General features: G+C 54.4%; 5 protein-coding genes across 5 annotated transcripts; 3 read left to right on the top strand and 2 right to left on the bottom strand.

The window, feature by feature from the left end:
• Positions 1-486: 486 nt before the first annotated feature.
• BGZ61DRAFT_526906 (uncharacterized protein) lies at positions 487-2,622 on the top strand (the record flags this gene model as incomplete). Its single annotated transcript, XM_046253031.1, has 1 exon — positions 487-2,622. The coding sequence occupies one exon, from the start codon at positions 487-489 to the stop codon at positions 2,620-2,622; it is 2,136 nt and encodes a 711-aa protein (XP_046110680.1).
• A 1,125-nt stretch (positions 2,623-3,747) lies between these two features.
• BGZ61DRAFT_87618 (uncharacterized protein) lies at positions 3,748-6,209 on the top strand. Its single transcript, XM_046257173.1, has 3 exons — positions 3,748-4,028; positions 4,078-5,943; positions 5,997-6,209. The coding sequence occupies exons 1-3, from the start codon at positions 3,937-3,939 to the stop codon at positions 6,079-6,081; spliced, it is 2,043 nt and encodes a 680-aa protein (XP_046110679.1). The 5' UTR covers positions 3,748-3,936; the 3' UTR covers positions 6,082-6,209.
• A 127-nt stretch (positions 6,210-6,336) lies between these two features.
• On the bottom strand, positions 6,337-7,740 carry BGZ61DRAFT_341355 (FAD dependent oxidoreductase; the record flags this gene model as incomplete). Its single annotated transcript, XM_046239395.1, has 2 exons — positions 6,337-7,473; positions 7,639-7,740. The coding sequence occupies 2 exons, from the start codon at positions 7,738-7,740 to the stop codon at positions 6,337-6,339; spliced, it is 1,239 nt and encodes a 412-aa protein (XP_046110678.1).
• Positions 7,741-8,222: 482 nt separating this feature from the next.
• Positions 8,223-9,274, bottom strand: BGZ61DRAFT_526903 (uncharacterized protein; the record flags this gene model as incomplete). Its single annotated transcript, XM_046253030.1, has 3 exons — positions 8,223-8,780; positions 8,830-9,089; positions 9,145-9,274. 3 exons carry the CDS (start codon positions 9,272-9,274, stop codon positions 8,223-8,225), a joined length of 948 nt encoding a protein of 315 aa, XP_046110677.1.
• Positions 9,275-13,758: 4,484 nt separating this feature from the next.
• BGZ61DRAFT_441123 (uncharacterized protein) lies at positions 13,759-14,456 on the top strand. Its single transcript, XM_046244551.1, has one exon. It carries the CDS (start codon positions 13,896-13,898, stop codon positions 14,376-14,378), a length of 483 nt encoding a protein of 160 aa, XP_046110676.1. The 5' UTR covers positions 13,759-13,895; the 3' UTR covers positions 14,379-14,456.
• The last annotated feature ends 66 nt before the right edge of the window (positions 14,457-14,522 follow it).

Here is a 14,522-nt window from a genome sequence, read left to right as displayed (position 1 = left end):
GACGGTCAATGCAACAGATGCACAAGTGGTCCAAATGAAACAGTTCTACCGTATTTCGACTACAGCTCGACGGCTATGATTTATTTTCCTTAAATTTCCTCTCTAGCCTTGGATAATAACAACTCCAGAAGGATCTTGGTGTTCACTATCGTCGGCGGAAGCACCATAACAAACCCCTATCGAAACACGCGTAGATAAGCAACCTATTATCGGCTCTTGTTTACTATGAATCACTGCCAGGACACTGATGCCTTAATTGGTACCACATTCCTTCTGGCACTGTTTGGCAGAAACAAATCTTTCAACCATTTAGAGGTCGCACAGCACCAAAAAAGCAAGGTGCGCCACATTTAGGGCATTACGAAACCTAAATGCATACCCCTCTTTTTGCTGTCTTGAACTTCCTGAATACATACGAATACATACCCTTCTATTTTCTTGCTCGGCCAATCCCTGACATTGTCAGACTGCTTTCCACCGCACAGTATGGACACTTCGTCAACTGGTGATCTGGTGAAAGAATTGCATGACGATCTTACTCGAAAATATACAACCCACGTTGTCAAGGTTGAGAATATCTGGCGATCACTGAACAAACTCCAGCGAGCGAGATGTCTCAAAGCCGGCGCAGCAGACGGTGCCGTGCTGAAGCACCCATTCGATACGTCTTTGGGCAATGTGTATAAATTCGTACCGGAGTTGAATCTACGCGATATCACAGAGCCTGGTTCAGACTTCCTCTTGGATCTTCTCAAATATCGGGCCACGAAGTCCCTCTTCGAACAGTACTGTGTTGGCATCAATGGTGGACCAGGAGATCGTGCCTTCATCCATGAGATGATGGAAAAGAAAGGTCTCCGCCACACTCAAACTTTCAAGGATTGCCACACCTTTTTCATGGAGGAACAATACGGGAGCTCTATCAGAATTATGGCCGAACACGCTGAGACCCTTGCTGATTTTGCGCCCGTCATCCGGGCTGGCCTCTGTATTCCTCAGGCGACTGGGGAATTGATTCTACAAAGGCAAATCTTTCTGTTGCAGTCCCTCACGATCCTCATCGATGATATTCTAGAAGAGGGTTCGAAAACGAGAAGTCGAAAGGAGCCGCCGACGAAATCTAGCACAGCGGCGACGGCAGCGCTTTCTAAACTCGCTCTCGAAGCACCAGCAGTGAAGCTTGAGCTTCCAGATCTAGTCTCCAGCGCTCGCAATCAAAGAGACACCTTCGAAGAGGACCTGAACATACTCTGTACGGAGCCTGTTGTGCTTGCACATGTGGTCAATTTTTGGTACTTCAGTCGGCCAGATCTCGTCGCAGACGAGAAAGGGCGCCGATTGCCGGTTCACACCGACAAATTCATCAGTGGTGCAGTTTTCGACGCAATTCAGAGTGCAATCGAGAGAGCGGCGATCTGGAAGTACATTGATCGTCTCCTCGAGCTTCTCGGAAGCCTTGTCGCCAACAAAGTCTATCGGGCTATTGTTCTTCAAGAGATATCCAACATCTGTCATCTGGAATACAGCCGTGCCCAGTCCATCTTCAAGCGCAATATCCAGACGGGTTTGGGCACCAAGTGGTTCAAGCGGACCGCAAGCACTTACGACAATGCTGGCAACGCACGTGTTACCATGAAACGCAACCCGGAAGACTTGACCAGGAGCGATCCTCAACTTCATTTCGTTCTGCGTCTCTGCCAGCCTGATACAAATGCTGTCAAGGCCGTCGACTGGATCAACAAACTGAGTAAGCTTCATGAAACATACCCTACGGAACGGGAGAAATTATGTGACCGCGAAGCGAGCTCGCTATGTGATCTAACGGTCATTATCGGATTCATCCGAGATCTATCTTCGGCAATCCCAGTGCCCTCTCTCTCACGCAAGAAGGGACAGTTGTTTGTGTCTAGGTCTCAGGAGCTAGAGCGTGAGTTGAGTCTTCTCAAAAAGCAAGTTGACCTACGCGATTTTGCGGTTCCCATTGACAATCTCCTGGAGCCTAATATGGCAGAAAACGCCTTGAAAACTCTGGATCAATTCATCATCGATCAGGCTGGCACAAAGATGGGATTCATGTACCAGGATTTGGTCGACGACTGCTTCTCTGATCTCGAAGCCCAGTACGAGCGGGAAAGGGCCAAATTGGAGCAGAAGAGTAAACCTGAAGTGGTAATACTCCCAATGTCGACTCCTCAACAGCCAGAGGAGCGAGTGGAACAACGGAGGCAAAAGGAGAAGACCCGCCCATCGCATTCGTCCAGCTACGAAATCGCACCGAGCGCGGAATCCCCTGTTGCGGAAGAGCTAGCGACGTCATCACAGAGGTTCAAAGTGGGATCATCTACCGCCGAAGTCTTCTCGACAATCTTCGCAAAGTCGGAGGCCCGAGGTTCCGTAAGCTGGGCAGCTTTTGAAGCTGCGATGGCGGACCTGGGATTCTCGGTGTTACCCAAGTTTGGTTCGATCTACACTTTCTGCCCCCCAGAGACCATGACGGTGAAGAGGTCGTTGACACTACACCGGCCGCACAAATCCCGAATCGAAGGATACCTTATTCTTGTCTTTGCGCGGAGGTTGAAGAGAGTGTATGGATGGGGTGAGCAGACGTTTGAGACAATTTGACTGTCAAGGAACAAACCAGTTGTACTGCGGGAGTCTAGAGCGGCATTCAGCGATGTGAAATGCCCAATCAGCCGTGACGTCCACGATTGAATGGTCTGCACCGATGGATACGTTGGGAAATTGGACAGTTCGACGGCAATTGAGGTCATTGTATGCGGTTGTCAAGCGATATGAAACACGAGGCATGTCACCGCCCGCTGGATGGCCCTTTGTCACAGCACATGCAAGTTCAAATGCCGTGCGGTTATCAAGGCTTGTCGAGTCAATTTACGCTAATTTTATCCGAACGTCCGTAGATTGCCAGCTCCAATTAAAGACGTTGGGATTCTGCTCTCCTAATCCGGATGGCTGGAGCTGCAGATTTCAGTCAAAGGCGGACAAAAAGTACGCTACCGATAGTAACGGACACATGCTGTCAGACTTCAGCCCAAATAGTGAGATCGGGAGTTACTTTGATCTAACCCACGTGGCTTTTTTTCTTTTTTTTTCTTTTTTTTTCTTCTTCTTTTCTTTCTTTCAGTAGGTATGTGGTTCAATTATCTCCAGAAAATAGATCTCCGTGTCTACATTCACCGAGTTCAGGTGCTGCAACATGGTTCTGGGAGGCTTCCCCACAAACGCCACCTGGTGGGTAGCTACCTACATGCGCAGACCCTCTCAAGCTGCTCGCAGACAGCGCTGGTGATGGGATCAGACACGGTACATCAAAAGTCAAAGTCACGTAAATAACAACGCGGTTCACCGGGATGCAGCATCATTTGCCCAAGCCGAGTCCTCAGTACGCATCCGCTTGGTGGTACACCGCGACCCGCAAACACGTACCGCCGGCTTAGGCTTTCCTCTAGTAGGTTGAAGCGCCGCTTGTCCCAAGTCATCCAATCTCCTCCAACGCAGGCCAGCCTTAAGTCAACCCATCCATCACGCGAGAACGTCATTCAGAGCTCCTTCACAAAATACGCCCCAGCGAACCATCGCAAACTCCTCATCACCGAGGCCGTTAGCAGCGCATCACCACTCTTCTCGCTTGTCAAGGCACACGATCCTGCGCCTGCCCGACCTTCGCCCCCCGGCCCACGATCCCGACCTGCTTGCCGACTTGCACTCGATCGACATTTGGCGCTCTCGACCTGACGAAACATCGCCTGGTGCTTGGTGACACGACATCCTCCATTCGCCGGGTGGCACATCACCCCCTCGACCCGTCGAACCGGCTACAAACGGTGGCGTCGAGAACTATGGCCGTGAAGGACGAGGGCGAGTACGTCATCTGCCAACAGCGCCGCTGAGATCCGCCGCTTGTGCGCCTGCAACCTGATGCTAATCGTGGTGCTCAATAGCATCCATCCCACCGAGTTCCTCGTCTCGCAGCGGGCTCGAAAACACTACCGCATCCCCGTTCGCTCGCAGTATGTTCGTGCCCGCCAGGTTACGCCCGCATCGCTAACACCGCTCCAGGCATTGGCAGCTCCGGTCGTTGGTCAGCGCCGAGAAGGACAACATTGTCTACTTCCCCGGAGGCACCGGCAGTAACCATGTGCAGCGCCTCAACACAACCACCCGCGAATGCGAGACAATCAAGCTCTTGACGTTTGCGCCACGATGCCTGGTCGCCGAGAAGGGGTGGCTTTGCTGTGGGAGCGAGAACGGCGACTTCGTGGCGATAGAACTAGATGAGGGGAACGACCGCAGCGACCAAAGTCTATCTGTCGATGCAGACTCCGATCGACTCGGACTTGGTCTGGATTCATCCCGCGACGACTCCATCTTCACCTTCTTGTCTCGTGCCCGTCGATCTAACAAGAGCTTGATTGCTAAGAGCATGAAGCTGGCCAAAGACCGAGTCAACTGCATTAGCCTCTGGTTCCCACCTACGTCATTGCCAGCCTGGGATACGGCATACAGCGAGCCCATGGCAATCCTTGCCAACAACGATCGAACGGTGACTCTTGTCAGTCTGAAGGATTTCGACGTGAAAGACAAGACGGAGCCCTTTGATATTGTTACCTATCCTGACTTTGTGAATCGCGCCATACTCTCGCCCGATGGTCGGCTCCTGGTTTCAGTCCTCGACGACCCCTACTTGTATATTCACCAGCGGGTCAAGGCGATTCCAGAGTCACAGTCGACGCAATCCGGGGAGGTCAACAAATACCAATGGGAGCAGATACAGCGAATACTGCTCAAAAGTCAGAAAAAGGACGACAGATCTGACAGCCGAGGCAGCTTCGCCGCATGCTTCTCCAGTTCAGGCGCTTACCTAGCTGTCGGCACACAACATGGCACCATCTCCATCTTCAACGCAGCTCTCCTTGCTAACCCAGATGCTGACCCCCTCATTACCACATTCCAATCGTCACGGCCGCAGAGTGGACCCGGCGCAGTCCGAGATATGGCGTTTTGCCCAGGCCCCTTCGACATTCTTGCGTGGACAGAGGACCGTGGCAATGTTGGCATCACTGACATGAGGAGCAACTTCATCGTCCGTCAGATCATCAACATCGACGATCCTGGATTCGAGCACATCAGCATTCTTGACCGAAACACCATCGATCCACGACTTTTGGAAAGCCGCCGAGATCGGAGGAGCAACTTGGGCAACACGGGCAACGCTGGGAACACATCGTCTTCGACCTCTGGCAATACCACAAACTCATCCGAGAGCCGTCGGCGCGGAGCGGACGGTGTTGACAGCCTAAATACACCACTTACACCCAACGAAACGCTTGTTCTCGAAGCCATCCAGAGGGATCGACGACGGCGAGACCGAGAATCTCCTAGGGGACCTGCCGAGGAGCGGCCATCGCCGTTGACCACTAATACGATCTGGTCTGATAGATCAGCTCGTCGGGGTAATACCACGAATGACGACACTCAGAGACCTAGCGAGCGGAGAAGCAGTAGCATTGGTCGCGGTACTATGGGAGAACTCCTCGGCAACTACCGCGCCCAAGATCGCGCTCGCACTTCTCGACAGCTCTTACGAGATGCAGCCGAGGCCAGTAGTGAAGCTGGTCAAATCAGTCGACGGCCCGAACGCTGGATGGAAAGTCTAGGCGAAACGGTTGCAATGTTGCGGGAGCAACGACAGAGGCAGGATTCGTCCTATCTCACAGTACTCGAGATTCTACAAGCCAGAGAGCGGTCGAACGATCGGGATCAAGACGAATCTTCCATTCTTGTACCGTTGGTCAACCAAGTTGTGAACCGGTGGGAAGAGAGTGCCCTCCGGGGAACTCTAGTCCCTGACCACGGCGTCTTTGAGGTACCGCCTTCACCGGATAACACTGCGGGTCTGGCCTGGAGCGAAGACGGCCGTGTCCTGTAAGTTTATTGCAATGCATCGTCTTCCCTTGCAAGCGCTAACACGATTCTAGCTTCGTCGGCGCTCAGAACGGCATCTATGAGCTCCATATCAACGTCCAGAGCAGGAAATTGAGTCCCAGTATTTCGATGCGGTGAATATGATGTCTAGTTGTAGGTTGAGACTCTCATTGACGGGCGTTTAACGGCGTTTGATGTTTCGACACAAAACTGATGAGCTACGAATGGCTTTTGGGACCTTTGCATGGAAATACGAGATACCTCGAGCACACCGCACATTTTTCGCAGGGCGTTTTTTCTTCTTAACGTACAGACTAGCTGCCCACTCGTTGTAGTCTGTTTGCATTCATATAACTTTCCGACTGTGCCTCGGGATTTTGATCTGCTACATGTTTATGCCCTCACAGTGCCGTACATGAGCTCCTCGACCCTTTCTGCGATTGCCAGCGAGCTCGTCAAGCCGGGGCTCTCGATACCCAACAGATTTACCCAACCTTCATATCCATCCTCGCTCCGAATGATGAAGTCGTTGAAGCTCTTCCCCTTGAGGACCGCGCCCCGGTCAGACAGCTTGGGTCGAATGCCAGCGTAGTCGGGCACCAGCAGCGTCTCATCCACACTAGGCAGATACTTCTTGATCTCGCTGATGGCTTGCGGGAGGCGGGAGCCGTTGACGGTAAGTTCATCGGGGCGATCGACCCACTCAACGTCCGGCCCGAAGCGCAGACGGCCCCCGAGATCCAGCGTCAGGTGCGTGCCCAAGCCGGCAGCGCCAGGTTCCGGGGCCGGATAGATGAGGCGGGATACGCGCGGGCTCGAGGCACCGTACGAGAAGTAGTTGCCCTTGGCGTAGTACAGCTGCTTGTGCTGAGCGGCGGGGACGATCAGGTTGTGCATGTCGACGGCGCCGAGGCCTTCTGCGTTGATGAGCGTCTCCGCCGTGATGGCGGATGTTTCGCCTGTCGCGGCGTCCTTGACTTGGACTTGCCATCCTGCGCTTCCAGGCGTGGCCCCGAGGGGTTTGATGCCGGTGACGGGCGAGTTAAGCGCTGCTACGCCGCCCGCATCCTCGAAGAGGCCCAGCAGACACATCATCAGCCCGTGAGAATCGACAATGCCCGTCGTCGGGCTGTCTAGGGCAGCAACAGCATGAACTCCCTCGCTGTCACGCTCAATCTCCTCCTCGCCAACCCACCGAATCGGCACGCCGAGCTCGTCCTTGCACACGGCGTGAATCTTGCCAAGCGCCTCGCGCTGGGCATCGTTCTGCGCGACGATCCACTTGCCCGTGCGGCGGAGGCCCACGTCGTACTTCTCGCAGAGCTCATAGAGCAGGTTCTTGCCGCGGATGCAGAGCTGCGTCTTGAGGCTACCGGGCCCGTAATAGATGCCTGCGTGGATGACCTCGCTGTTGCGGGAGCTCGTCTCGGTGCCAACGGCGTTGTGCCGCTCGATCAGAACGGTCGAGGTGTTGTCGCGGCGGGAGAGCTGGCGGGCAATAGCAAGCCCGACTACGCCACCACCGATGATCTTTAAAGTAATTAGTTCACCTACTCTTTCAATTTTCCATTATAATTGAATTTATAGTCCGTCGTTCGAGAGGATCAATCTCATCACCGTGATGCGGGTGATACCGGATTGTGAGGCTAGAGCCAGATGCGGAGGGTGTTGAGGATATCAAGTAATTAGGCTTACCGCATGAGTAAAGTCTGCCCTTGCCGCTGTCGTCGAACTGAAATTGAGTCTCTGGATGCCCCGAAAGTTCTTCGGCAGCGATTTCATCAATGGCCGTGACATGATTGCAATTGATGTTGCAAGGTGGGAAGTTTAGGGTAGGCGGAGAATGGTTCCACTGTCAGAATTGCGTGATGCGGCATATCGAACCTCAGAGCTCCAACAGGAAGACGAGCAAGGGCACATGTGATTGTTTCAGGGTTCAATGATTTACGTATTGTAGTAATTTGAGTGGGATACCTTGGTGAGCCTAGTTTCGAACGGATTACACCCATACGTGTATCATACGAAAACATCGTGTATAGGGATACCTAAACTCCAAGATAATCACCATGAGGAAGACACCGATCTCACAAAGAGCCACAGGGGCCATCATGCTTCATACCTGCACCCTCAATCCTTTCCCAAACGCCGCATATGATATAACAAACACAGGCCAACATCACTGATTTCCCATGACCACTAGACTGCTCCATGATCATGGCGTTTTCATGACGGTGCCATAACGCATTCTTTCTCCAGTAGTAGGTCCATCAATGGTTTTTTTAGACATCTCTTGGTGATTCCGTAGTAGTGGTTCCTTCTTCCCTGTCTGCCACGGTCGATGACCTCGTCAGATTAGAGTGATGAGGCGGTCCATGAGTAGCCGGGGAGCCGACAGAGTACAGTCTGTCTTTCTCACGCTCCAGCTCAGCCACTCGTAATTTCAGCATCTGGTTCTCCCGAGTCAACATTTGGGTCTCGGCCTGGTAGAATGCGCTTTCATCGCGGCCTCCCAGGACCCATTCGCCGCTCTCACCGCCGATGGAGGTCGAGCGCATTCTCGGGGATGCCCCACGGCTAGGTGTTCTAGACCGTCGTTGGAGATCAGCGCGGGCCATGTCGAAAGAGCTTCGTGGGTGACGAGAGCCTGCAGAGCGAGGAAAGGAGCCACCAGATGGCACGGATGGGATGTTGATGTGGGACGTGGATGCTTGGGGAGTACCGTGCCCCGATCGTTCAGAGATGGTGTCGTCAACGGCCGAGCTCTGGTTCTGTGGCTGGCCGGCCTGAAGCCGCTGGAGTTCAAGTTGCTGCTGCCGAATCATATGGAGGAGGCGGTTCTGCCAAATGTCAGTTATGCATCGCATGCGCCGGACCTGGTGGACATACGACATGCGCTTCCTGTTCCGCTTCCAGTTCCTGATGGAGCTCGCCCAGGCTCGGGGCCCGGTGATGATGGGGATCTGCCAACAAAGGCGAGCCGGAGAGTGGCTGCGGGCTGGAAGCCCGGTTTGCGGAATGCTCGTGGACCATCTCGCCTGGGGCTGGCACGGAGGGATCGTTGAGGTGGAGGTTCATGAGGACGACGGATCGTCGACGGCCCGCTTGAGGGGAGGAACGGTTTCGCGAGAGGGAGGTGCTAGAAGATCCTGTGCACAGTTAAGCTTAGGGGACGAGCGCGACGAACACATCCAGGACTCTTACTGCGCGTGGGTTCATGCTGGAGCCCTGCGTTCATGGTAGCAGCAGCCTGCAAGGATATCGAAGCTGATCGAGGGGATCTCGTTGGCGACTCGCTGCGGGGGTTGGCAGCTGCATCACCGTTGGAAGCCATCGTCCCGTGCTGTAGGCGCGGCTGCAGCGCTGTGGTGTCCTGGAAGAGCTGTCGACAAGGGAATCGCACGTATGCACCGAAAGCTGGTCGGAGAGTGAGTTGAGTGTCGGGATTGAGGTAGGTGCCTCTGTCGTTGCCTGGCAGTTGGCGTTGGAAGGTGGATGGAGGGGTCGCGCAGCGGTTGGACCTAGGTACGTAGTAGAGGGGCGGAGGCTAAAGGGTTGAGGTGAATGAAAGAAGAGCTCTGAGGCGAGCCGCCACAGGCTTTTAGGCACTGTAAAGGCTGAAGCTGGAACAAGCGGGAGCGGTCATCGTGATGCCGAGGGCGTTGATGACTGACGGCTTGGAATGGAGTGGTTTTGGTGGTCACAAGGAACCATCTGGCGATTGCGGACATGCTGTGGCGTCGAGCGAGGCCCGTGACGTCGGTGACTGACGACACCTGAAGAGCACTCGCCGGAGTGCCGGAGTGGCTGCGCCAAATTCGGTGGCGCAAGGTGAATGCCCAAGTTATACTCCGTACTGTTCATTTGCTTCTCAAACCGGGACTTCCGGCACGTGCTCGCACCACTGTTCAAAATAGAGAGGTTGCAGCCGTAGGCGATGGATAGATCATCTCGATTTGGGTGCGCGCCTTGTAAATGTCTTGCATTCTGGGATCCGGCATGTGTCTCAGTGACGAGGTGCAGAACCACCTGTCATCTCTCGTGGACACCGGATGCCGGCCTCTGACGCAAAGCCTACATCGATCGTCGGTCACTGGGCCATGGCACAAATATCCCACCATTCATTCTCCCGGATTCATTACGAACCTCTTACACACGTCAATCAAGCCAAGGAAGTGAATGTTAACCATGTTTTGCCTAAAGCAGCAATCCTCACGTCGACACCCACCATGCAGCATCATTAGTCATGGCGAGCAATGGAAAATACAGTGTGTGGGAAGGATGAAGGATGACAGGTATGAGACTAACACGGGTCAGGGGACATTGCCATTCCACCAACGGCCCGGGTTCTTAATGTTTTTTACCCACGGCCCGGATGATGACGGGCATATGGCTGTTCGATAATGATGACCAACGTCAAGAGGAGCCGCTCCGAGGGCTACGTAGGGCGGCTGCAAGTCAGAGTTGAGATGAACTTGGCGGGCCCCCATGTGTCAGAATAATTGCCCACGTCGTCCGAGCCAAGCCGAGAAGCACTCAATCGCCATCTGGGACAGAGGATCCACGGACGCCTCAGTGCTTCCAGGGCTTCCGGCGCTCTGTTCCCGTGCTAGAGCGAGCGTTCAGGCCATGTGTTCCAACACGCCATCCTCCTTGACCCGATGGAGCGAGGACGGGGAACTGAGGCCGGAGCGCGCGACTTCTGAGTTCTGACGGTCCGGACAGGGACGACACAGACGCTGGGCTCCGAGGACGGCCCTGACGACTTCCGGGGAAGTGCTGCTGGAGTCCTGAAACACCAGCATCCAGCGCCTTGGGCAGAACAGGCCACTCCAAGGGGCGCTGATTTGCCACAGAGGGATCCCCCAGCGCTCCGACCAACCGGTGGGATAACGTTGCGGGCGTGCTCCGCGCGCGTGGGCTGTGGTGGTGGCCGAGGTTGGTCCATGCCCACGCCCATGCTCTTCGGTGCAGCTGGATGAATCAACATCAAAGACGACTGGGTCGGAGAAGTGGAGATGAGAAAGCACAGAGAGAGGGTCCTGATGAGGGTCCTGAGGGTCCCGAGAATCCTCCCGCAGACTGAGGCGTGTCCTCGTTCCTTTTGGCGGTTTCACCTCGTCCCAAGGGCTGGGAAAACTCAACCCAAGGGCTCCAGCTGCTTCCAGGGAACAGCTGGCCAAAGCGACTTTGCTCTCTCCTCATTTCGCCCAAAATGACTGATCTGGTGGACAACGTGGGGGGGCCTCTGGGCTGTCTTGGACTTTGGCACTGCCGGACCTCGCGCCAGAAGAACTAGCAGGTTACAAAAGCAAAGACGGGCGAATCTAAGCCCTTTTGCACTCTACGTGGACTACACACAATCAAACACATGACTTTGGTGAGGACGCTAGCCGCGTCGATCAACCCCAGGAAGACTTGGAGAGATCTGACGAGCGAGGTAGTATTGCCGTCCGATCAGAATTGGCCGGCTCAGGACGGCCCGTCTGGTCTGTTAAAATACCTAGTCCTGAGGGCCCTGTTACCACCCGCTTCACTCGGCACTTCCCAGGGGCAAGGTGCTGTAAATAGTACGACAATCCCGGGTTGACGAAAACCGGGCCTTGGCAGGCTTCGCAAGCTGTCTCAAGCTACTCCAGAGGGAAAACTTGCCTGGGTCCTTGTCCATATGGGTCTGGATGCAGCCAAAATGCCCACCCGACACACACTAGACCTGGGCTCACCCTCGTGGGTATCTAGACGGCTTTCCACACTACCAGTTCAAGTCTCAGCCATGAGGAGTCGGGGCTGGTGTATGACGAGCCACGACGCATGCCCGCTCCAGAATTCTGCCTGATTTACACTAAAAGAGTTAGCTTTTAAAAAGCAATAAAAGCTTACCTAGTAAGAAGATTTATAAATTATAAATAAAAATAATTAAGTGAAATAAAGTAATGTAGTAAAATAACTACTGCCGTTAGCGATTTTAATGTTGTCGGAACATTTGCACGTAACTGTACAGGCACCATACATACCTAGGCGACTCTGGAGCCAGACAAATCAGAGCTTAGCCGAAGCTGCTACTGCAGGAACAAAATGCTGCAGGAACAAAGGCGAACTGCCTACTGCCGAGCGAAGGCAGAGACTGAACTCACTAATACGTAGTGACTGGCTAGTGCCTTGTGTGCCGTCGCAAGTACAGGGCGTAGTACAGCTCGCATCTCGGCTGTCAATTGTAGATGGCTGGTCTCGGTCTCGCTACTATGACCTGTCTGGATTGCATCTTTGCAGGGTTTAGCTCACTCCCGTCGTCTACGCTGACGGTGATGGAGGGATGACACCTCGCAAAAGCAACGATAATGGGCTGCACCGACATCCCCAATGGCTGGGTGGTTGGGAGCGGAACCGCACACGGCATTTGTACTTAGTACGTTGAGGTGTGTGTGTGAGTGGCCGACTGTTGTGCAACAGAGACGATGGTTGGTGAGAGAGCGAGTCTCACTCGAGACTGCCAGAACCGAACTGGACCGTGCACAGCAATGTCTCGGGCGTGCAGAAGGGATGGAAATTGCAGCTTTTGGCGCCGTGGATATCCATATCCCATCATTTCGGTCAGCACATGCATGAGACCTACCTATACGTTATCAGTTAAGAGTCCGCCCCGCGCGGCTAGTGGTATTTATTTGTTGACGATGATGTTTGTTGTGATGTGATGTAAGACAGCAATCATCCCAGCAACTGAGGCCTTCCTCTCTTGTGCGAGTGCATACGTGGTGTGGAGCTGGCACACCCGGTGAGCCGACACAATCGAATCGGGGAAGCTGGGGGGTATGGGTCGTGCCCCGGGGGGCGCAATCTCGTGCCTCCTTCATGAGCTTTATACAGAATGCAGTATGGAGCGTGAGCTTTTTCGGGATCCGTCTCCTAAGGTGTCGATATTGACATCCGCTAGACCCAGATGGCGGAAAATTTGGCATCTTGGACAGCTCGGGTAGAACAGTCAGGAGGATCGGAGATAGTGAGCTTGCAAGGGTTTTCTTTTAGACAGCGGCCATCGAGAGCCCCCCGTCACTTTGTGATTGATTGCGCGCCGATCCCGAAACACCAAACCAGCAGCAGTTTGCAAGTGAGAGAGCGGCCCAAGCCCTGTCTTCCCCCGGGCACTAGCCAGGGAGCTCTCCACTGTGTTGGTGACAAGACAGGCCAGACGGGCCCAGGAGGAGAGGGAACGAGGGTATGGGTTGGGGGTTTGGTTTGGGCTGGGAAGCCCACCGCGTAGAAACTAGAGGTACGTAGTAGACGGGTGGAGGGGCCCCTGGTTCCCGTGCGAGACACTGGTCTGGCGGCGATCGAATGGCCATCGAACGGGTGCACAAGAGTAATGGCATGCACGATGAAGAACTGGCTGCGCGGTGGGTTGCATTTAGATGGAGAAAGGAGACAGCAGCACGAGAGCGAACCGAGCGCGTTGAGAGTTTTGAGAATTTTGAGAGGGTTGATGTGTGATAAGACGCGGGTTGGCATAATTACTACGTAGTAGTATGAAAGAGTGACGGGCGAGTGATGACCACCACCACCGCTACAACCGTCAGTCACTGATCACCTGCCAAAAGATGTGCTCGCAAGAGGAAGAAATCCTGCCGCTCGTCAGGGTTCGAGAGGGAAACATGGCTCTGCTGCAGGGGCATGGCCCTTCTATTCCCCTTTGGGGTACCCGCGACGGGTTGGCTCTCGCCTGGCCTCTCACAGACTCGAGCTTCCCAGCTTGCAACCCAAACAACCCGCTCGGCCCTGGTCTGTTGGCTTGCTGCCCCTGGCCCGCCAGTTTTCGCAAGGCCAGTTCTTCAGTATGGTGGCGCGACAAGCTCAGTTCTCTCTCTCGTTGAGTTTGTTGAGTGCTAATACTTAGCTCTGGCTAATGTTTGTCTTTTGCTTGCTCTTTGTTCCTGTCTTGCCCGAACCCTCCCTGCCAGCCGATGGGCGCCGCCACGCTGTCGCCCACTCGCAATCCGCGGACTCCCCTGTTTGTTGCGCGTTCTCCGGGGCTTATACGAGTAGATAAACTCTCGTGCATTATAGGTAATGATCTCTCAACTCATGTCTCCAAAAAAAGAGACACTTTGAGCCAAGTCGACCTCCAAGGGCTTTTGACAGGGAACTTGGGTAGCACCGCCCCGTATGTTTCCAGGCATCTGGGCCCCATCGCGGCCACCACGGCTCCTTGGCCGGCCACGAAAGAGACTAATAAGCAGGAGGGGAGCAGTCTGGGGCTGACTTGGGCAAACATGACCTGGATGTTTGGGGTAGCAGTGGAGGGGGCCGCCGTGAGTCGATGTTCAGTATCTGATTCAGCATCTGATTCAGCCTCCACCAACTCAAGGTACCCTCGGCTGGGCCGGTTGAGAGGTGGTGTGCCCGGTATTCGTACTCGAGGAGGCGCCCGATTCAACTGTTGGTAAAAGACCAACCACTGGGACGAGAAAGGCAAGGTGTCACAGCCAGTCCTCCGCTGCCCGGGCTGGTTAGCCCCTCGCAGCAGCCGTTTTGTCGCTGAACAGGGGCCTCCCCTGTTGGGACCCGGCTTGTGGATGGAGTCATGGAGC

This window comes from Ilyonectria robusta (genome assembly GCF_021365365.1).
Source record: "Ilyonectria robusta strain PMI_751 chromosome Unknown BGZ61scaffold_2, whole genome shotgun sequence".
In the NCBI taxonomy this organism is placed as follows: Eukaryota; Fungi; Ascomycota; class Sordariomycetes; order Hypocreales; family Nectriaceae; genus Ilyonectria; species Ilyonectria robusta.
This window is presented reverse-complemented; position numbering and strand designations above follow the sequence as displayed.

Bases quoted from the DNA above. Each gene is read 5' to 3' on its own strand.
- BGZ61DRAFT_441123 (XM_046244551.1), top strand. From the start codon at position 13,896: ATGGGCGCCGCCACGCTGTCGCCCACTCGCAATCCGCGGACTCCCCTG.
- BGZ61DRAFT_87618 (XM_046257173.1), top strand. From the start codon at position 3,937: ATGCTAATCGTGGTGCTCAATAGCATCCATCCCACCGAGTTCCTCGTC. The intron at 4,029-4,077 runs GTATGTTCGTGC...ACACCGCTCCAG, and splicing joins CGCATCCCCGTTCGCTCGCA to GCATTGGCAGCTCCGGTCGT. The intron at 5,944-5,996 runs GTAAGTTTATTG...ACACGATTCTAG, and splicing joins AGCGAAGACGGCCGTGTCCT to CTTCGTCGGCGCTCAGAACG.